At 34.6% G+C, this 17,381-nt stretch overlaps 1 protein-coding gene across 1 annotated transcript in view; it reads right to left on the reverse strand.

Annotated features, from left to right (window-relative positions):
• The window catches only part of LOC108741866 (furin-like protease 2), a gene marked incomplete in the record, with an annotated part of 465,880 nt that overhangs the window by 252,206 nt on the left and 196,293 nt on the right, over positions 1–17,381 (reverse strand). The window contains 1 exon segment of the mRNA XM_025977267.1: positions 5,292–5,711. Within this exon segment, the coding sequence (XP_025833052.1) occupies positions 5,292–5,480 (189 nt within the window).

The following is a 17,381-nucleotide window of genomic DNA, read 5'->3' on the forward strand; positions in this document are numbered from 1 at the left end:
ATAAAATAATTCGAAGTGGTCTGTATTCTGTCGAAACTGCCAGACGCGGATCGCGATTTCGATCTTTTTGGAACTCATCAGCGCGTCGCAGGCAACTCCGACAGAACAAAGACCAACTTTTACCTGCTGTCTTAACAGCACGTTTTAGAAAATACCACAAATGGCGCGGTAAACGCCATCTGTAGTACAATGCTACATTTTATATTTATATTTTATCCTTAACCTTTTTCGAATTTCTACATTAACAGTTCGCGAGCATAGAAGTGACTTGTTTCTAATTAATTACATTAAAATCGCAAACCTTAATTTCAATTTACTCAATTCCTTGAATTTTCAGCGTTCACTAGTTTTCTTTAGAAGTTTCTTTCAAATTCATTCCTTTTCCACTTTTCCATCTAATCCGCAAAGGATAGTAACCGCTAATTATGTTACATCAAATTACTCTCTTAGCTCTATCTTGTAGATATTACATTACTTAGCAGTCGACATTCTACATAATTAGACCGCAATCCTTCCGAAGGGGATGTATATATCTATGTATCTCTACGTATGGGTAGTTTAGCGTCAGTCACGTTTTTATCGTTTTACAAAGAGATAATGTTTTGTGGCGTTGGTCACGGTATCTCCGCAGACGGACATGAAGGAAACTCGGCGGTGGTGGCGTTCTGTAATTTAATAACAAACAATACGCGGCTTAGCGGACATGACCGCCCGCGCGACGAAAATAACGAACCGACAGACAGCAGTGGACGTGGACGTGGACGTGGACGTGACCTGACGAGCGCCTTTTCCCATGTGATGGGAATTGTCCGAGAAAAAAGAAAGAAAACGAAAACGAGTCTCCGTTCGGTAATGGCGTTATCTCTAACTGGACATATCGCCAAAGGCATCTGCGGAAAAACTCACGCACATGTGAATTCAAAAGAAAATGTTCCCACAAGGAGCTACGTGCGGTCTTTCTTTTTTCTTTTCTCATTTTTTTGACATCTCAATTTTATACGGTACATAGTACGTGCCAAGTATATTCACATGTCAAAGCATGAAAGAAAAAAAATACAACGTGTAATTATACAACACGCTACTGAAGTGAAACTTCTTCAAACACACAAACATACCGGGATGAGAGTTAAGGAATTGGTTTAATGGTATTATTTGTACACTATGCTTCGCACGGGTGCAATGCTAATAGTAAATATACTATAGAATGTTATAGAATGTCATTATACACAACAATCACAGCTTTTTTGTCATTAGACAATACAAACGGGCCGGTAACGCCGCAACCGCTACGTCTCTGCATTTTAAGTCTGTAATATCTTCGAAAATATTCATTTAAATTACATGCTGTAAAGGGACATATTGATCTATATTAAATGCACAATATATTTAAAAGTACTTAATTGGATAAGGATTAATGCTGTATTGCTTAAAATCCCTTTGTAAATAAGAGATAGACTATACCATGGCGGACTTTTTTGTAGACCTTTCTAAGGAGTACTTATACTGTAGTATATTATTTTGATCTATCTCGTAGGGTTCAGCCAGCGTTTGCAATGTAAACGCAAAAAATAAGTTGATTTATGACATCACATTACAAACCTCTAAAATTATCAGTGTTTCTCTGCTATATTATGCATGTATTATAGATATAAACCTTCCTCTTGAATTACTCAACCTATTAAAAGAAACCACATTAAAATCCGTTGAGTAGTTTTAAAGATTTAAGCATACATAGGGACAGACAGCGGGAAAGCGACTTTGTTTTATACTATGTAGTGATATCGCATAATCTTCAAATTTACTAAGTAACTAGCCCAACAATGTTAATCAACTACAATATTAAATAGAAACTGTATATTTTCTATAAAGCATAATATATAGGTACCTAATAAATCTGAATATTGATTTTAATATTAAATATATTTACGAAACTTATCCCAAAAACCCATACGAAAACTTCATTTGAAGCCAAAACGCTATAATATCCCATTAATGTTTATGGATCATCAACTTTACGACAGTAATAAAGATAAACCGTTTCCTCAGAAAATCGGTTTCAATTGTATGCAAGATCCTTAACTAAAATGATACGTAAGTACCTACGGATAATTTACGTTATAGTTTACATAAATTGTATAAAACTCTTATTCTATTATGTAATTAATGATATTGGACGAATAGAATACGGGAACAGAGAATCATAAAAAAACTTTTTAGTAAATCTTTCAGAAACGCCTTCGAAGCAGCTTGACATTAAATATAGTTTTAATAGTAGCTAATTTTTCTAGTAAAGAGTGCGTATATGAGATTCGTAGATTTAGAAAAAGCTTTTGACAATGTTAAATGGGACAAGACATTAAATAAACTAGACCTAGACAGAAGAGTGGTACATAGTTTTGTTCAAAAAGCAATAGGCTTGAGGAACAACGTAGAGAAGTAAATTTTAGGAAGGAAGTCAGACAAGGATGTCCACTGTCACCGCCAGATTGTAATCTACACATCGAAGACGCGAACAACATCATTAAAGATAGGACAACTGAAGGGATAAATATACAGGGACAAAAGATTAGTATGCTTGGATTTGCAGATGGAATTGGAGTATTAGCATCTAGCAAGGAGTTAGAGATAGCATTAAATAAAATGGGAGCGGTATTGACACACCAGTATTATATGAATAAAATGTAAATATAAAATATAATAAATAAATAAATAAAGGTAAAAAAGAATGGTAAATATGCAAGGGAAGTAACTTCTATGCTCGCGAATAACTAATTTAGAATTTCGAAAAAGGTGAAGGTGCGTGGAATGAGAACGTTAGAAATGAAGAGGCATTAGAAATAATAGGAGAACAGAGGACTCTTTGGAATTCAATAAGTAATAGGCGAAATAGGTTGGTTAGGTTAGGTTAGAGGACCGAATGGAAGTCGATAAGAAAAAGGGGAAATAGATTAGAAGGACACCTTTCCTGGCATAAAGGACTAGTCGAAGACATACTGGAAACAAGAGCAGGAGTTAAGAGGAGATGCGAAGATTAGCTGAAGATAGGAAAATAGGAGAATCATAAACAAACTTTTCAGTGAAGCTTTCAACAACGCCTTCGAAGCGGCTTGCCGTTACATCTTTAATTAAAGCGAATATGCCCTTTGCTAATGGTCAATCACTAGTTAATTTTTCTAGTATCGGAAAATATGTACCTACACACGACATGAAATACAATTTCCCACTTATTCAGCCGCTAGAGTTTAAAAATATGTTCTAAACATTTTCCCGAAACTCTTGTTAAAACAACTCCACACAAGGAAACGTCTCGACATATACTTGAAATCTAACATGTTAAAAGAAATTCCTGTTCTTCTAGCATGTTAGCCGCCCTTGAGACGCGACTTCATGTTTATCTTTTGCTCGGGGACTAAACGACTGACTTGGACGAAAACTTTTCTATAAAAAGGGCCAAATGAAAAATAAATATTTGCGTCCCACTCACACGAGTAAAAGGAAAAGCGTGCGTGCAAAGTCATTTTAATAGACAGCAACTGCTTCCTGGTTTTACTAACTCAAGTGTAGTACTGGGCAAAAATATCGATATATCGATAGTTATCAATATATCAGTAGTTATACTATCATATATATCGATATATTGATAGTTATCGAATATGCATATCGATAACTATTTGTTGTCGTGTTAGGAAATTTCAAAATTAAAAGTTCATATGTTATTTAAATGGGAAATAGAAGATTTCAAAATGCCAACTGTAAATATTAATATTAAGATTCATATTTTAACAGGATCTATGTCTAGGAATACAGCATCATTTTTCCAATGTTCTCCAAAAAAAAAATAGTCACTTTTTTTGAAACACGTTAATATTGATATATTGGTAATTAGGAAACTTTTTAAATATTTTTGAAATTAGATATTTAAGAAAAATAAGTGAAAAATTAACAGTTATAAACTTATGCAGAAACAACATCTACTATTAATTAAAAATGTATCTTTAGTTATTAGTTGCTTATTGTTATCAATATATCGATAACTACCAATAATTATCAAATGTATCGATATATCGAGGCATGCACATATCAATAATTATCCATAGTTATCGATATTTTTTTGTTATCGATAACCGATATCGCCCAAGACTACTCAAGAAGAATTGAGCAAATTATCCGCTTGCTTAATCGAAATGTAATCGATTATTTTCTTATGTATTTTAAAAATAATCTCATCCAGAATATATATTACCTATTCTTATTTTCATCTGATAAATTCTGTAATGAACAATATAATATTCCGATTAGGTAATTTAAATAATTAGATTAATTAAAATAATCGATCAATTTTCAAGTTTCAATACTAATTAAATTCAAAAATAACTTCCCTCCCCTCTAGTCGCAAGTATGCGTTTATAATTAATGGAGAAGTTAAAAAAAAAAAATAATACAACACTAAATTCGAAGGTTCGATAGGTTATAAGTTTCAGGGAGTTCTTGTGTAAAGCCATTCTCTATGAAGAAGTTTATAGAAACAACAAAAATATCTTCGTACCTAAAAGCTTAAAATGAACCTGTCGGAAACCGTTTAACCTTCCATTCTTCGGATTACGTTTTAAGAAAACATTGTTCTTAACATACTTAGCTACCCTCATTATGTCCTGGCACATTAATATAATGAGCGAATGGCACCACATATTTCAAACCGCTATTATTACTTTCATACGTTTCCGATAAAAACCAACCAACTACTATGAGGCATTTCAAAATTATCAGGGTCCTGTTTTTCACAATTTGACTTTGAAACCTCAAAATTTTCCCGTTTCTTATTGATCTTGTAATTCATCTTATTATAACTTTAAAATGTATCTTTTTCCGGAAATGTAGGAAATCCAAATTCAATGTTCGAAACCATGCTTCATTATCACTTCTGTGCCCAACATTTATATATCAAAATATATTCACCTCTGCAACATATTAAAAATTCATATGCATTGGTTACGTCATTGTTTGGTTAGGAAGGTTTATGACAGATTGGAGTCTTTTTAATGCCCCTAAGAAAGCATTAGTTTTATACATTTCCTAGTACAATATAGGAATTTCATACAATTCCTAGGAAATGTATACATTTCCCAGGATACGTGTCTATTAAAAAATCTTTGAAACAGTATACATTTTCCAAATAGCCTCGGAATTACATACATTTCCTAGGAATTGTATACAATTCCTAGATTTCATACATTTCCGGTAACATATCTACTAATTGGTATTTTTTTTTTTGAAGATGTAAAGTTACATACCTGTCCCCTGTTTACAAAACCATGTTTAGAGGCGATGACATCTGCTGCACCCTTACCCTCCGGGACGTGGACAGCGAACTCATTGGAGTAAATTGGCCTCCTCGAAGACGACACAATCGACGCGAACGCGATGCCGAAAAGACAAGCGATTACGAAGCATAGAACACTGATAAATTTCACTAATACCATAATAATAATAATTATTATATGTTTTCTAAATGTTATCGGCGCGTATTCTCACGGTACTACGGGCTCCCCTATCAGATTGGAAAAGACGGGTGAAAGACGAAAGGAAGCAGACGGAGATAAGCTGCGAATGAAGATTGCGGAGCGGTAGTAATGGTAAGAATAGTAATAGTAGTTGAAGTAACGAAGAATACCGACCGTTAGTTTGATCATATGGCAATTACGCGGATGAACCTGTAACAAAAAGAAACAGAAAAATATATTACAATTACGTAAACAATAACGAAGAGATATTGACAATATTATAAATTATAACCAATTATAACCATATCAAATGCATGTTTATAAAAACTGGAGATGCAGCGGATAACCGAGTACCTGGCATTAGCTGCTAATGGTTTATGTCTTAGTTCCGGCGGACTTTTCATCAAAAACTACCCTCACTAACGTACCAAAGCAGTCATTAATTCCTGTTCAAGAAATCATTTAAAGACTAAACCAATGAAATTTTTATTATTCTTAATAGGCGAATTTTCAACGAGAGTTAAGTTGAAACCGTTGAAATGAGCCTATTATACATGTATATACTTGAATTAAATAATTCGAAGGGGTCTATATTCTGTCGAAACTGCCAGACGCGGATCGCGATTTCGATCTTTTTGGATCTCATCAGCGCGTCGCAGGCAGCTCCGACAGAACACAGACCTACCTTTACCTGCTGTCTTAACAGCGCGTTTTAGAAAATACTACAAATGGCGTGGTGAACGCCATCTGTAGTACGATGCTACATTTTAGAATTACGTATGCTCCAACAAGGTCCATTTAAATATATGGATATCTACTTGCTGAAGCGAATCCCGGCGTAACTAACCTAACGTGATAGGCACGTTACCATAATCATGGTAAAAGTTGGTCTGTGTTCTGCGCCGCGCTGATGAGATCCAAACAGATCGAAATCGCGATCCGCGTCTGGCAGTTTCGACAGAATGCAGACCACTTCGAATTATTTTATTCGATTATGGTAACGTGTTTATCACCTTGAGGTTAGCTACGCCGGGATTCGTTTCAGCAAGTAGATATTCATATACTTAAGTGGACCTTGTTGGAGCATACGTAATCCTGAAATGTAGCATCGTACTACAGATGGCATTTACTGCGCCATTGGTGGTATTTTCTATGTGTGATACTTGGTCATATCTTAAAAAAGTGCTGAATATCCACCAGGTACCGAATCCAAACTGGGTACTTAGCCCATCTATGATAAAAACCAATCAAGAAATTTGCTTTCAAATTAAATAATAAGCATCCATTTCACGCATTTGACACTTTAAAACAATCGCAAACATAAAATTGCTTCAACTGGTGCCATTCGGAAATATTCGTATGTAATATCGAAATAGATGTAATGTATCGCCATCTCGCGAGTATTTGCAGCTACTATAGTATATTACACAAGCCATTCCTAAAAAAGGTATTTCGAATTATCTAATTAAATCGACGACACAACTTATGTACGTTCGTAATAGGCAAGTGGGACCAATTAATAAGAACATTTACGTTCTTGGTTAGAGATTTATAAAAGAAACTACCAGTTGCGGATCGTGATTTTAATTTTATTCAAAACTGATATTTGCACGAATTTGTGATGACTGCATGTAATAAAATATCCCCATGTTTGATTCTGAACCTGGTAATAGTATATACGGGAATAGATGAAAACTTCCAGGTAGGTACCATGTATATTTATTCCTTCCGTTTATTTTCTCAGCGCGTTTGTATTAGTCCACGGCAGCGCTAATATTTCATTTCGATGTCGCCAAAGGGGTTGAACATTTATCATAATTAGTGCCATCGAAGATAAATAATACGTGTGTATGTATGTATGTATATATGTTTGTATATGAACGAGCTGACCTACCATATCATGCAATTATTAAAACGAGGACCAGACCGCGGTTCGGAAAATTCGACGACCAGCAACCCGACGTGTCTGCGCTAAAACAGATAAATTTCCGAACTCAGAAGGTTAAAGGATAGTGCACTATAACAGACCATATTTTACGGTAGAATTGATTAACTCATAATTACTGTACCGACATCACTTTTTCCTTCTTTTTTTTAATTTATAACGCATTAAAAAATTGTCTGTTTCTGGCAAACTCATTTTCCACAAAAAAAGAGATGAAAACTTTATAATTTTACGTTTAAAAGCTTCTACTAAATCTTCAGAAAACTTTGCCTATATATATAAATTAATTCAAGAAATTCAACAATTTTAAAATCCACCACTGTCCTTAATATTGGTGCTTGGTCTTTATATACAAAGAAACAGCAAAGATACGAAAAGCATTTCAACGTTGTCTCCTTAAATTAATTCAGTAATGACAAATAATTGTAGCAGACGTACATTAATTAAATTAGCTGCAATAAGACCAAAATAAGTTCCATCATAATACAAATCCTCCTGGAGACATTTTGGGAATTAAATTAATGAATTTAAGGAGTAGGTAACGTTCAGGTTCGGAGTACTCACTACGTATTATACCTACATGGCTAAGTAACGATGTTCAACATGAATTAGAAGGACTACGTTACGCCCAGGCAGTGAACACAGCGGTTGAATTGCAGGAGCAAGAACAATGAGTAAATTGTACTTGGGTACATAGTTGGGGCGGAATGACAAAGTACATTCTTGTAACTACTTATCTTAATAATTATACAGTTTGTTGAGAAATGACCAGTATAAACGCAGTGTCTCGCCTTTACTGCTGTGAAAGTTTCTAGAAGTTAGCGCCAGGCTCTTCCTCGGACTAGAATCGCACAAATTATACACATGCATATTTATTCTGCTAGGAATATCAAATGTCATCAGATTAGAAGGATTAACAAAGATGGAATTCTTTTTGGAAAGTTGCTGGTGGCATTTGAAACGGATGCGAGCTGCGGTGGGTAAAGTTGGAAATAAGTTCTCTTGTTATTGTTATTGTTGTTGTGCTTTTCTTGACTCTATCGTTTATTCCACTTAATTTACAATAGAATTTCTGAAGTCGAAAAGTTCTCTGAACATAAATTTACCGGAAATAAGTACCAAGAATAAGCGAAACTATTTTAATCGTGAATGCAGTAAGATCAACAAATTTAAAGTGTATTCTCTTGTTGTTCTCTCAAAAGCACAAACGATAAACGATATATTTTCTACAGGACTTTATATCCTCTCTTTAACGATACTCTAATTTATAGAAATAGAAGTCAAATTAGGAAGGCGAACTCTATAATTTTTCAGATAAATCTAAGCCAAAATGGAAACAAAGACAATAAGTATAACAAATAATTTTGTATCTGGGTCAAATTAGGAAGGCGAACTCTATAATTTTTCAGATAAATCTAAGTCAAAATGGAGACAAAGACAACAAGTATAACAAATAATCTATCTCGTGTTGTGAGACACCCGGTTGGAACGAAGCTTCTTACGCTATTCGAGAAATATTAATTAGAAATTTTGATCCATATTTTGTAAAAAAAAAAACTGACAAACACTTAACATATGCATTCCATAAGCGATGTCTGCGCACATCAATATTTCGAAATTGCAATTTTAGGACTGTCGATTTATACGAACAGGATTGCTTCCAAAGCTTTTTAAAGTAACTCCTACTGGATATACTCGTCAGATGGCAGACTAATAGAATCTGTCTCGTCAGCTTTCGCTCTCTCTTTCTCTCTGACGCAATTAGCAAGAGAGAGAGGTCCATTAACACATTCGATTTTTGGCAAGCATTGTCAGACCTACGGAAATATCCCTAGACCTAGGTAATTTAAAGTCAAATGAACCCTTGCTGTTTAAAGACTACCTGCACTTTGAAAATTTCATTCAATACTTGTGAATAACAAAAAAGAAAACTCTTGCGCCCTACGAATTATGTTTAAACATCATTCTTTCGTCATAATGAGGAAGTTTCATTGTCAACTAGGGAATAAAAAGAAATTGATCTGGTAATACTAATTTTTCAGGTTAGCTCATTGCCACTGTAAAGAACTTCTTTTGTAATATATGTCTGTGATGTTAGTTATCTTGACGGGTACTGAATAATCGGGGACCCGGCAAAACCACCACTGTTAATGGCTCATGTCTTCGTTCAGGCGTACTTTCCATTAAATACCACCCGCGCCAACGCCCTAAACCACATTAAGTCCCGCTTAAACTTTAAGCCAACGAAATTTTAATTTTTGGTTGACAAATTTTCAGCGAGAGGGTTGAGTTGAAACGAGTCTATAATGTTTACAAGCTAACAAATAATTTAGTATAGTAACCAATAAATAATACAAATTAATTACCAATATTCATTAGAGACATAGAAAAGAGTGGAGGTACGTGTCCAACCAGTCTTAAGACTGACGACCTTATGATGATGATGATGATTCATTAAGTAGATTTTCGGTTATCCTTATTAAATTATTATTATTGCTAGTGTTGGTTTTTTTCTCTAGTAGAATTAGTAGGCATTACTAGGTATAGTATAGTCGATATAAGAAGGCAAAGTCCCCAATAAATAATACACACTAAAGGCATATCGTTTTTCTCGTTCTTACAAACGGAAGATATCCTATCTTTATTCTCTAGACACGCCTCCTCCACAGCTGCATCGAGACCTGCACCTACGTTTCATAAGAATCAATCGAATAAAATGAGACGATCGACAACATGATTGTCTTGTCATTTGTACCTACATAAATTGGGCAAATTTACAGGGTCGGCTTAATTTAGTTGGTGTATTTGTGCGAATAGTCATCTCTCTACATATATCGTTTAAGATATTTTTTCGTTGTAACTATTGTTGTCGTTGTTTTTGTTGGTGTTATTGTTGTTGTTGTTGTTGTTTTTATTGTTAACATTCAACGAAATGGTCCGAGAAGTTTTAAATTCTCAGAGTAGAAAACTTGTTTGGAATGTTATTAATTATTTTCAAAGAAAGAAAAAAACAAGTAGAGAAAACATCTCCGTTATAAACATAGCGGCGGAGGTTTTGAATATTACTTTTAATTTAAAAACAGATGTAAGTATTATTTTGTAAAAAATTATTTTTAATATTTTTAGATGTGTGGGTATGTATGAATACAGACTCACTCAATCTGTTTTGATGTACATTCGAAATTATATAAATATTATTGCATTGAATTATCTTAGATCTTACAATAACTTTTTCACCATACTGTAGCACTACTACTACCCTAAGCCGATCCTGTAAATTTGCTCGTTTAATATAGGTACAGACAACAAGACAAGCACGTTTTCAACCGTCTCATTCTATTCGATTGATTCTTATGAAACGTAGGTGCAAGTTTCGATGCAGCTGTGGAGATGGCGTGTCTAGAGAATAAAGACAGGATATCTTCCGTTTGTAAGAACGAGAAAAACGATATGCCTTTAGTGTGCATTATTTATTGGGGACTTTGCCTTCTTATTTCCACTATACTATACCGACGTTATTATCCGGCGTCCTAAAACAAGGGCCGGATCCGCCGAGTACCAGTTCCAAACCGAGCACCCGGCCCATCTATAATGTACCTATGTCAAATGGGGTACATTACCTGTATTTTGAGCTTCGCCTTCCGAAACTGACCCGACTTAAATCCTACGAAGATGTATAAAATTTAAGGATATCTGTACATTACATTCAATTTCCATGAAAAATAGGCATTTGTGTCCCAAAAATGTTAAATATTGATCGTTTATCCCTTCGACTGAACGTATTTAGTTTGATCTAGAAAAGCGGCCGAAATTTTCACGAGTACTGATTGAAATCCAGCTAAATTTCATGTATGACATTAATTATAAATACTGGCGCCGTAATGTAAAGCAAATCAACGGTAAATACACCCCCGAATCGTGCTTTTGATAACCCGCATAAAACGTTTACAGCCATTTTATAATGCGATGCATTTAAATCCGCGTACTAAACTCCATTAAGTGATTTTGAAGCCGAAAACTACAAACGAAACGTCCTTTTTGTTGCGCCATTGTCGAGACTTGACAGCAAAAATGTAAATTCCCTTTGTACCCAGAACTCACTAAAACACCGTCATAACTTATGCAAAAAAAAAAAAATAAAAGAGAGCAGTCGCATGAAATGATGTTGGCGTGCATGACAATAACATTCAAGCAACATTATTCTAGTCTAGCTCCAGTCTAATGGACATTAGGCCATAAAGTGAACCTTTTATAGGTCGTAATACAAACCCATTCGTCTATGATTGCAACATACACTTACTTCATTTTTATTAAATACGTCAAAGTACTAAACACTTCTAAACAGGGATGTTTCCTTTAACTATATGACAACTGTAACAAAACAGTTGGAAGAAGAGTTTCGGTAATAATGAGACGTCGTGGAAATCCAATATGGCCTGTATATATGTTTAGACTATGGTGTTCAGTATATACTTGTAGAACGAAAGAATTGCAACATGAAGAGCGAGAGATTCGGATCGAACTGTCCAAATTTCAAAAGAAGTCTTCAAAAAATATGAAGGTGGAGCTAATAGTTGGTGGATGAAAGTAGGGTACCAATAGGGTAGTAATAAGATTGGAAAGTTCTGAAAATAAAAAATTCCAAGAAATAGAATGTAGTTACAAATCACCGAAGAAAACCCGTCATAAAATTGTATTTAGGAAAGGATGCTAACTACGGTTAGTACGCGAAGCTGAAATGTTAATAGAGATTACTGGAAAGTACAAGTAATAAAAGATATTGATAGCGATAGAATAGAATACAAAAGAATTTGAATAGACTGTTCGAAATATTTACACAGAGAATAATAGACAGACAGATACAAAAGAATTCGAGTAGAAATATTTACAAAAGGGTGTAATATAATGTTTAGCCAAACAGAGCGGCATGGCCTAGAGGTTTAGACCATTGCTTAGCATTCGGGAGGACGCCGGTTCGATTCTGGGTCGGTCTGCCTTGGTTCAAGTTTTTCTGTGGTTTCCCGAACCATCACCCACCCATTCCCACGATTCCTGAAAGCAGGCTGAAGAGGGCCTTCCGCCCTACATTTCGGCGTAATCCGGAGGGACTGCCCGCCCACCAGCATTACTGACTGGTGGGAATGAAACACCCAAAAGTTTTTTTTTTGTTTAGCCAAATATGTTTTTAAATTAAATACAGTGGCGTAATCCGCCGCACATGTATCAATGCGTCAGCTATTAATGCTGGTGGGAGGAAGCAGGAGGGTAAAGCGGAAGACCCTGAGTAGAAAATGATACACCACATTTACAAGATTGCAGAATTTTATTGATGTAAATAGCAACAGCCAAAACATTATATTCCACCCCCTTAAAAATAAGTGTATCGTTTAAAGTGGTCGAACAAGTTAAGGGGTAACGTTACACGAGTTTCAAAGGAAGGAGGTTCAATCAAAGGACTACGATTTCAGGGCATACCTGATCTATGTAAGAGATTTAGCAAACTACTCGTCCAATTACCTAAGCAACTAATTAAGTGGCATTGCTCACAAAGACGAAACGCTATACATTACAGAACATCCTTCTTCAATCGATCTTCCTCAAATTCCATAGGATTCTTGACCATGTGCATATACATACACTAATTACGTACGCGAAACTTCTGCGTCTTCGCTACTTTGACCGCTTAGTCAAGTTTATAAATTGTAGCTAGTAGTACTACTATTAAGGATGTGTGGGAGGTACAATCAGAGACAAGAGTACATAAAATTAGAGATTCGTGATTAATTAGGTTTTGCAGCATATCATGAGGTAAATAAATACTATCTATACTAAAAAAATATGGAAAATTTTTAACCAACGTTTGACAGTGAATATGCCTTGATTTCAACTTCGAAACAAAAAAATATTTAGTTTCATTCTTTATTAATAATGAGCGTAAAACTTTTTAATATGTTTAAATAATAATTAAAACTTTAAAATTGCATTTATTTCAGACAATTATAAATATTATCATTATATTATCAAGTAAAAACGAGATTTTCAGCTAATTTTTCATTTTTTTCTCGATAACCATTTAGTGAATTTGAATAACCTTACGCTAAAGTGATTCTCCAGAGTTCAAGTTACTTATTAAAAAAGTTTGAAATTTCTGGTAGCTTTCTTTCTGTTAATAAAAATAAATTTAATCTGTTCGGTTAACGAATCTCCATAAAATGACGTGTAAAATTACAATTTTTTAAAATTTCAATAACTTTTTAACGGTTTAACAAATCGATTTGTAATTTTTACAGGAGTTTTAGAATTGAATGAGGAACGTTCTTCCAAATTTTTATTTGTCTCGTAGCATTTTGACATACCTCCCAAACATCCTTAAGTAAGTAAATTAGACTAATGCAAGTAAGCCTTTTATTAAAGGGCAGTCTTTTTCGTGTCTAAATGGCGCCCCTCCAGACAAGTTCTTGCACAACTTGCAATTACCTAACGATCGCCAGATCTAAGAAAATCCCATTCGCAAGAAACTGAGAGCACACAGCTTCAAAAGAGAACAAATCTAAAGCTTATTCTACGTAGCAATTGCGCCAGAGATCATCTCGACGCGTCAGACAGAGCGAGCGAATCAAGAATGCGAAATAATTTGTTAAACAAAATGGCATTCCCACGTGTATCATACATTAAAACGGGCTTCGAGTGTAATTAAACAGTTCAAATTCTGGAGGCGCTCTTAAACCCATCCCATCTTCGGTTAGATAAGGAAATGTCGCAAGCGAGAATAAGGAAACCAAATTACTGCTACAATGAATGTAATTTCAGTTAAAATAAGTAAATTCGTTTACTAGTACCATGTTTTATCACGACATTACTAATTTTGACGTATGTACTTAAACATAATTTTTGGGCTATCACGAACTGACATCAAAAGCGCATTACGTACGTAAAAAGTTCTTGTATATAAGCTTACATTATCTAAAAAAAAAAGGGGCGAGTCTGTATTAGTGTACACGCGCAAGAAGTGAAATTTTCTTATATTGTATGGTACATTATAGTAGTGTTTTTTAATTAAATTATTACATTAACTATCCTAGACAAAAATTTTCACTCTTTCTCTAGTCTCTCAGAGTCTTTCAGCATCTCTGAAAGCGCCTCTCACAGTCTTTCACAGTGTCTCAACTATTGCCTAGGTGTTTTTATGGATCTCTCACAGTCCCTATATGAGAGACTCGAACGATAAAATTGTTAATTCAGAGATTCGAGTCTCTCACAGAGAGACTGAATGAATAAAATTGAAAAATTGAGAGACTCGAGTCTCTCGTAGAAAGACTGGGATCTCTGAAATATGTTGAACATAGAAACTTTTAACCATGTCTATCTTGAGACACCACTTATTGAGAGATTCGAGTCTCTCGTTCAGAGACGCTAAACAGTTTTTTTGACAGTCTCTCGACAGTTTCTCTCGGCGACACCAGAGAGACGGAGACTCGAGTCTCGCTTTTAGAGACTCTGAGAGACTGAATATTTTTATCTCGGGTAATTACTAAACACCAGAAAAATACAACTTTATTTCGAGCGGACGAATGCGGAATATTGGTTTAGTTTAAAAAGTTAAAAACTTTTACGCTTGCACCATACAAAACTGCAGAGAAGGCTTATAAATCAAAAACAAACACACATATGCAATACGTAAGTAGTACAGCGTAGGCGCGATCTGCTGACAATTTCTCGAAATGAAAATTTTCGGTTGCTATTGTAGCGAGTTTACCTGCCATAATCTGTTGTTTGATGTTGTAGTTTTATTGTGTTTGTCTCTTCATATATTATTCTTTTATTATTGTGTAAATATTCCAAGAGCTCTTTTCAATTTCGGTTTACATTATGTCTCTTCAAATATTTCTATCCTCGATATTATTCTATTATTGTCACTATCTAAATATCTTTTCAAACATTTCTACTAAATTCCTTATACCTATTGTCTTCTATTCAAATTACTTCATTGCTGTACTTTCGTATAATGTCTTTAACAATTCCATTTCGCCTACTAACAGTTTCACGTGTATATTTCTTGTACCTTCCTAATTGCTATTTAATGATGGGTTTCTTCGGCGTTTTGGGACTAAATTCCTTTTAATAGTATTTCTTATTTTGAGTCATTTACAACTCTACTATCTTCCAACTGGTTCCCTACCTTAGTCTGAATAATTTTCTCCGTTCTGAACTGTCTTCCTAACTATTTCATTTTTTTAAATAACTTTACTCATAATTTCGACCTCGGTTAACTACTACCTGATTCTTTATAATTCATCTCCTGTCAGTTTTCTGTTAGGTGTTGTTGTTGTTAATTAAATTAATGTCATTGTTAGTGTTTGTTTTATTTAGTTCAATTCTCTATTCATCTTCATTTGGTACACAGTCGCTTTAATTTCAAAGGCTATAATCAAATCCAAACTACTAACAGGTTAGCTTCTGACGCCTGTTAAAATGATTCCTTTTGGACATATCCACCAGGGGTCACACGTAGCGCGTGACGCGACGCGTTACGTTACGCTTTTCGGTTTTATACCCTAGTAAATTTCCTTGCTATCGTATATAAAGAAGTTTCAATTCAAAAATTGGTAACCTACTGGAACTGTTAGCATATTAAATAGTTATTGTTGGTACAATAACTGCCCAAACCCAGAATGTCGTCGTTAGTAATAACGTCGCCCATTACTCTTTCACAGTTTCGTTTAAATTTGTTAACCCGAAACCCGGAAATTTAATGAAATAACTCACTTCTTAAAAGTTAGGAGGTTGCAGTTGGGTTCTTAAACATAACCTAATAATCAAGAGGTGAAAGAAAATTGACACAATTAATGCAGATCATTTTCATTAATTTTTCGTGTTTTGGGATATAATAATAGTATTTTGGCTTCGATAGCAACCTATATTTTACACCGATTACTTTGCATCTTTATGTAACAAACACATGCATATGCTTTTGGGTATGATACAATTACTTTAAAAGGCCAGAGTTTTAATTTCTACAGAACGCAGGTACTGAAACTGTGCACACAGACACACACATACTCATAGTGCATTACATGAATACAGATGCATATTTCAAAACAGAGGCAAGATTTATCTCACGGCCAGTGCTTCTACTAGCAGCATACCGCAATAACCGAGAGACCGGTATATTTCAACGGTAACGAGTCAGATTCGGGATACGCGCGAATATAATCCAATACTTACATTTCCGTTGCTAAAGAACGAAAGATACCTAAATCGGTTTCTGCTTCGGCAACCACACGGCCGCGTAATAACTTTTTCAACACCTGGCTGGACAATACCTACCACTGCTGTTACATGATAAACAAAAAGAAAAATGCGACTCCATAAATAAAAACAAAAGAAATCAAGGAAATATTGGATGAACTGTCATCTAAGTATTATGACTATAGGTAAACTTAAGTACAGTAGAACCTCTTTAAGTCGAAAACCTCCAAAACTCGAAAAAATGTTTTGTTCTCTTTCCTTAAAGCTTCAAAACCTCCATTACTCGAAATCTCAACCCTCTATTAGTCGAAATAATCAGTGGGTCTCTGCAAGCCATTTTGGTACATATTTTCCCTCTAACTCGAAAAATTAAATTAGACCTCCGTATCTCGAACATGGCAATGTTTTATTTTACAACCTTTAAAACTCGTTAATTTAATTTAAAAAATTACTGACTTTTTTTAATACATATCTTCATATACAGTGTAAACTCTTTATAACGTCACTCGATTTAACGACAAACTCCTTAAAACGTCGAAATTGCTTGACTTTGGTTGGTTTACATTGTTTTCTATACAATATTACACTCTATATAGCGTCACGCTCACTCTATTTAACGACAACAATGCGGCATTATAAATCATTGAGCAGTACTTTCTAAGTTGCCGAAATAGATAAGAACTGCA

Source organism: Agrilus planipennis, unplaced genomic scaffold (genome assembly GCF_000699045.2).
Source record: "Agrilus planipennis isolate EAB-ADULT unplaced genomic scaffold, Apla_2.0 scaffold24, whole genome shotgun sequence".
NCBI lineage: Eukaryota > Metazoa > Arthropoda > Insecta > Coleoptera > Buprestidae > Agrilus > Agrilus planipennis.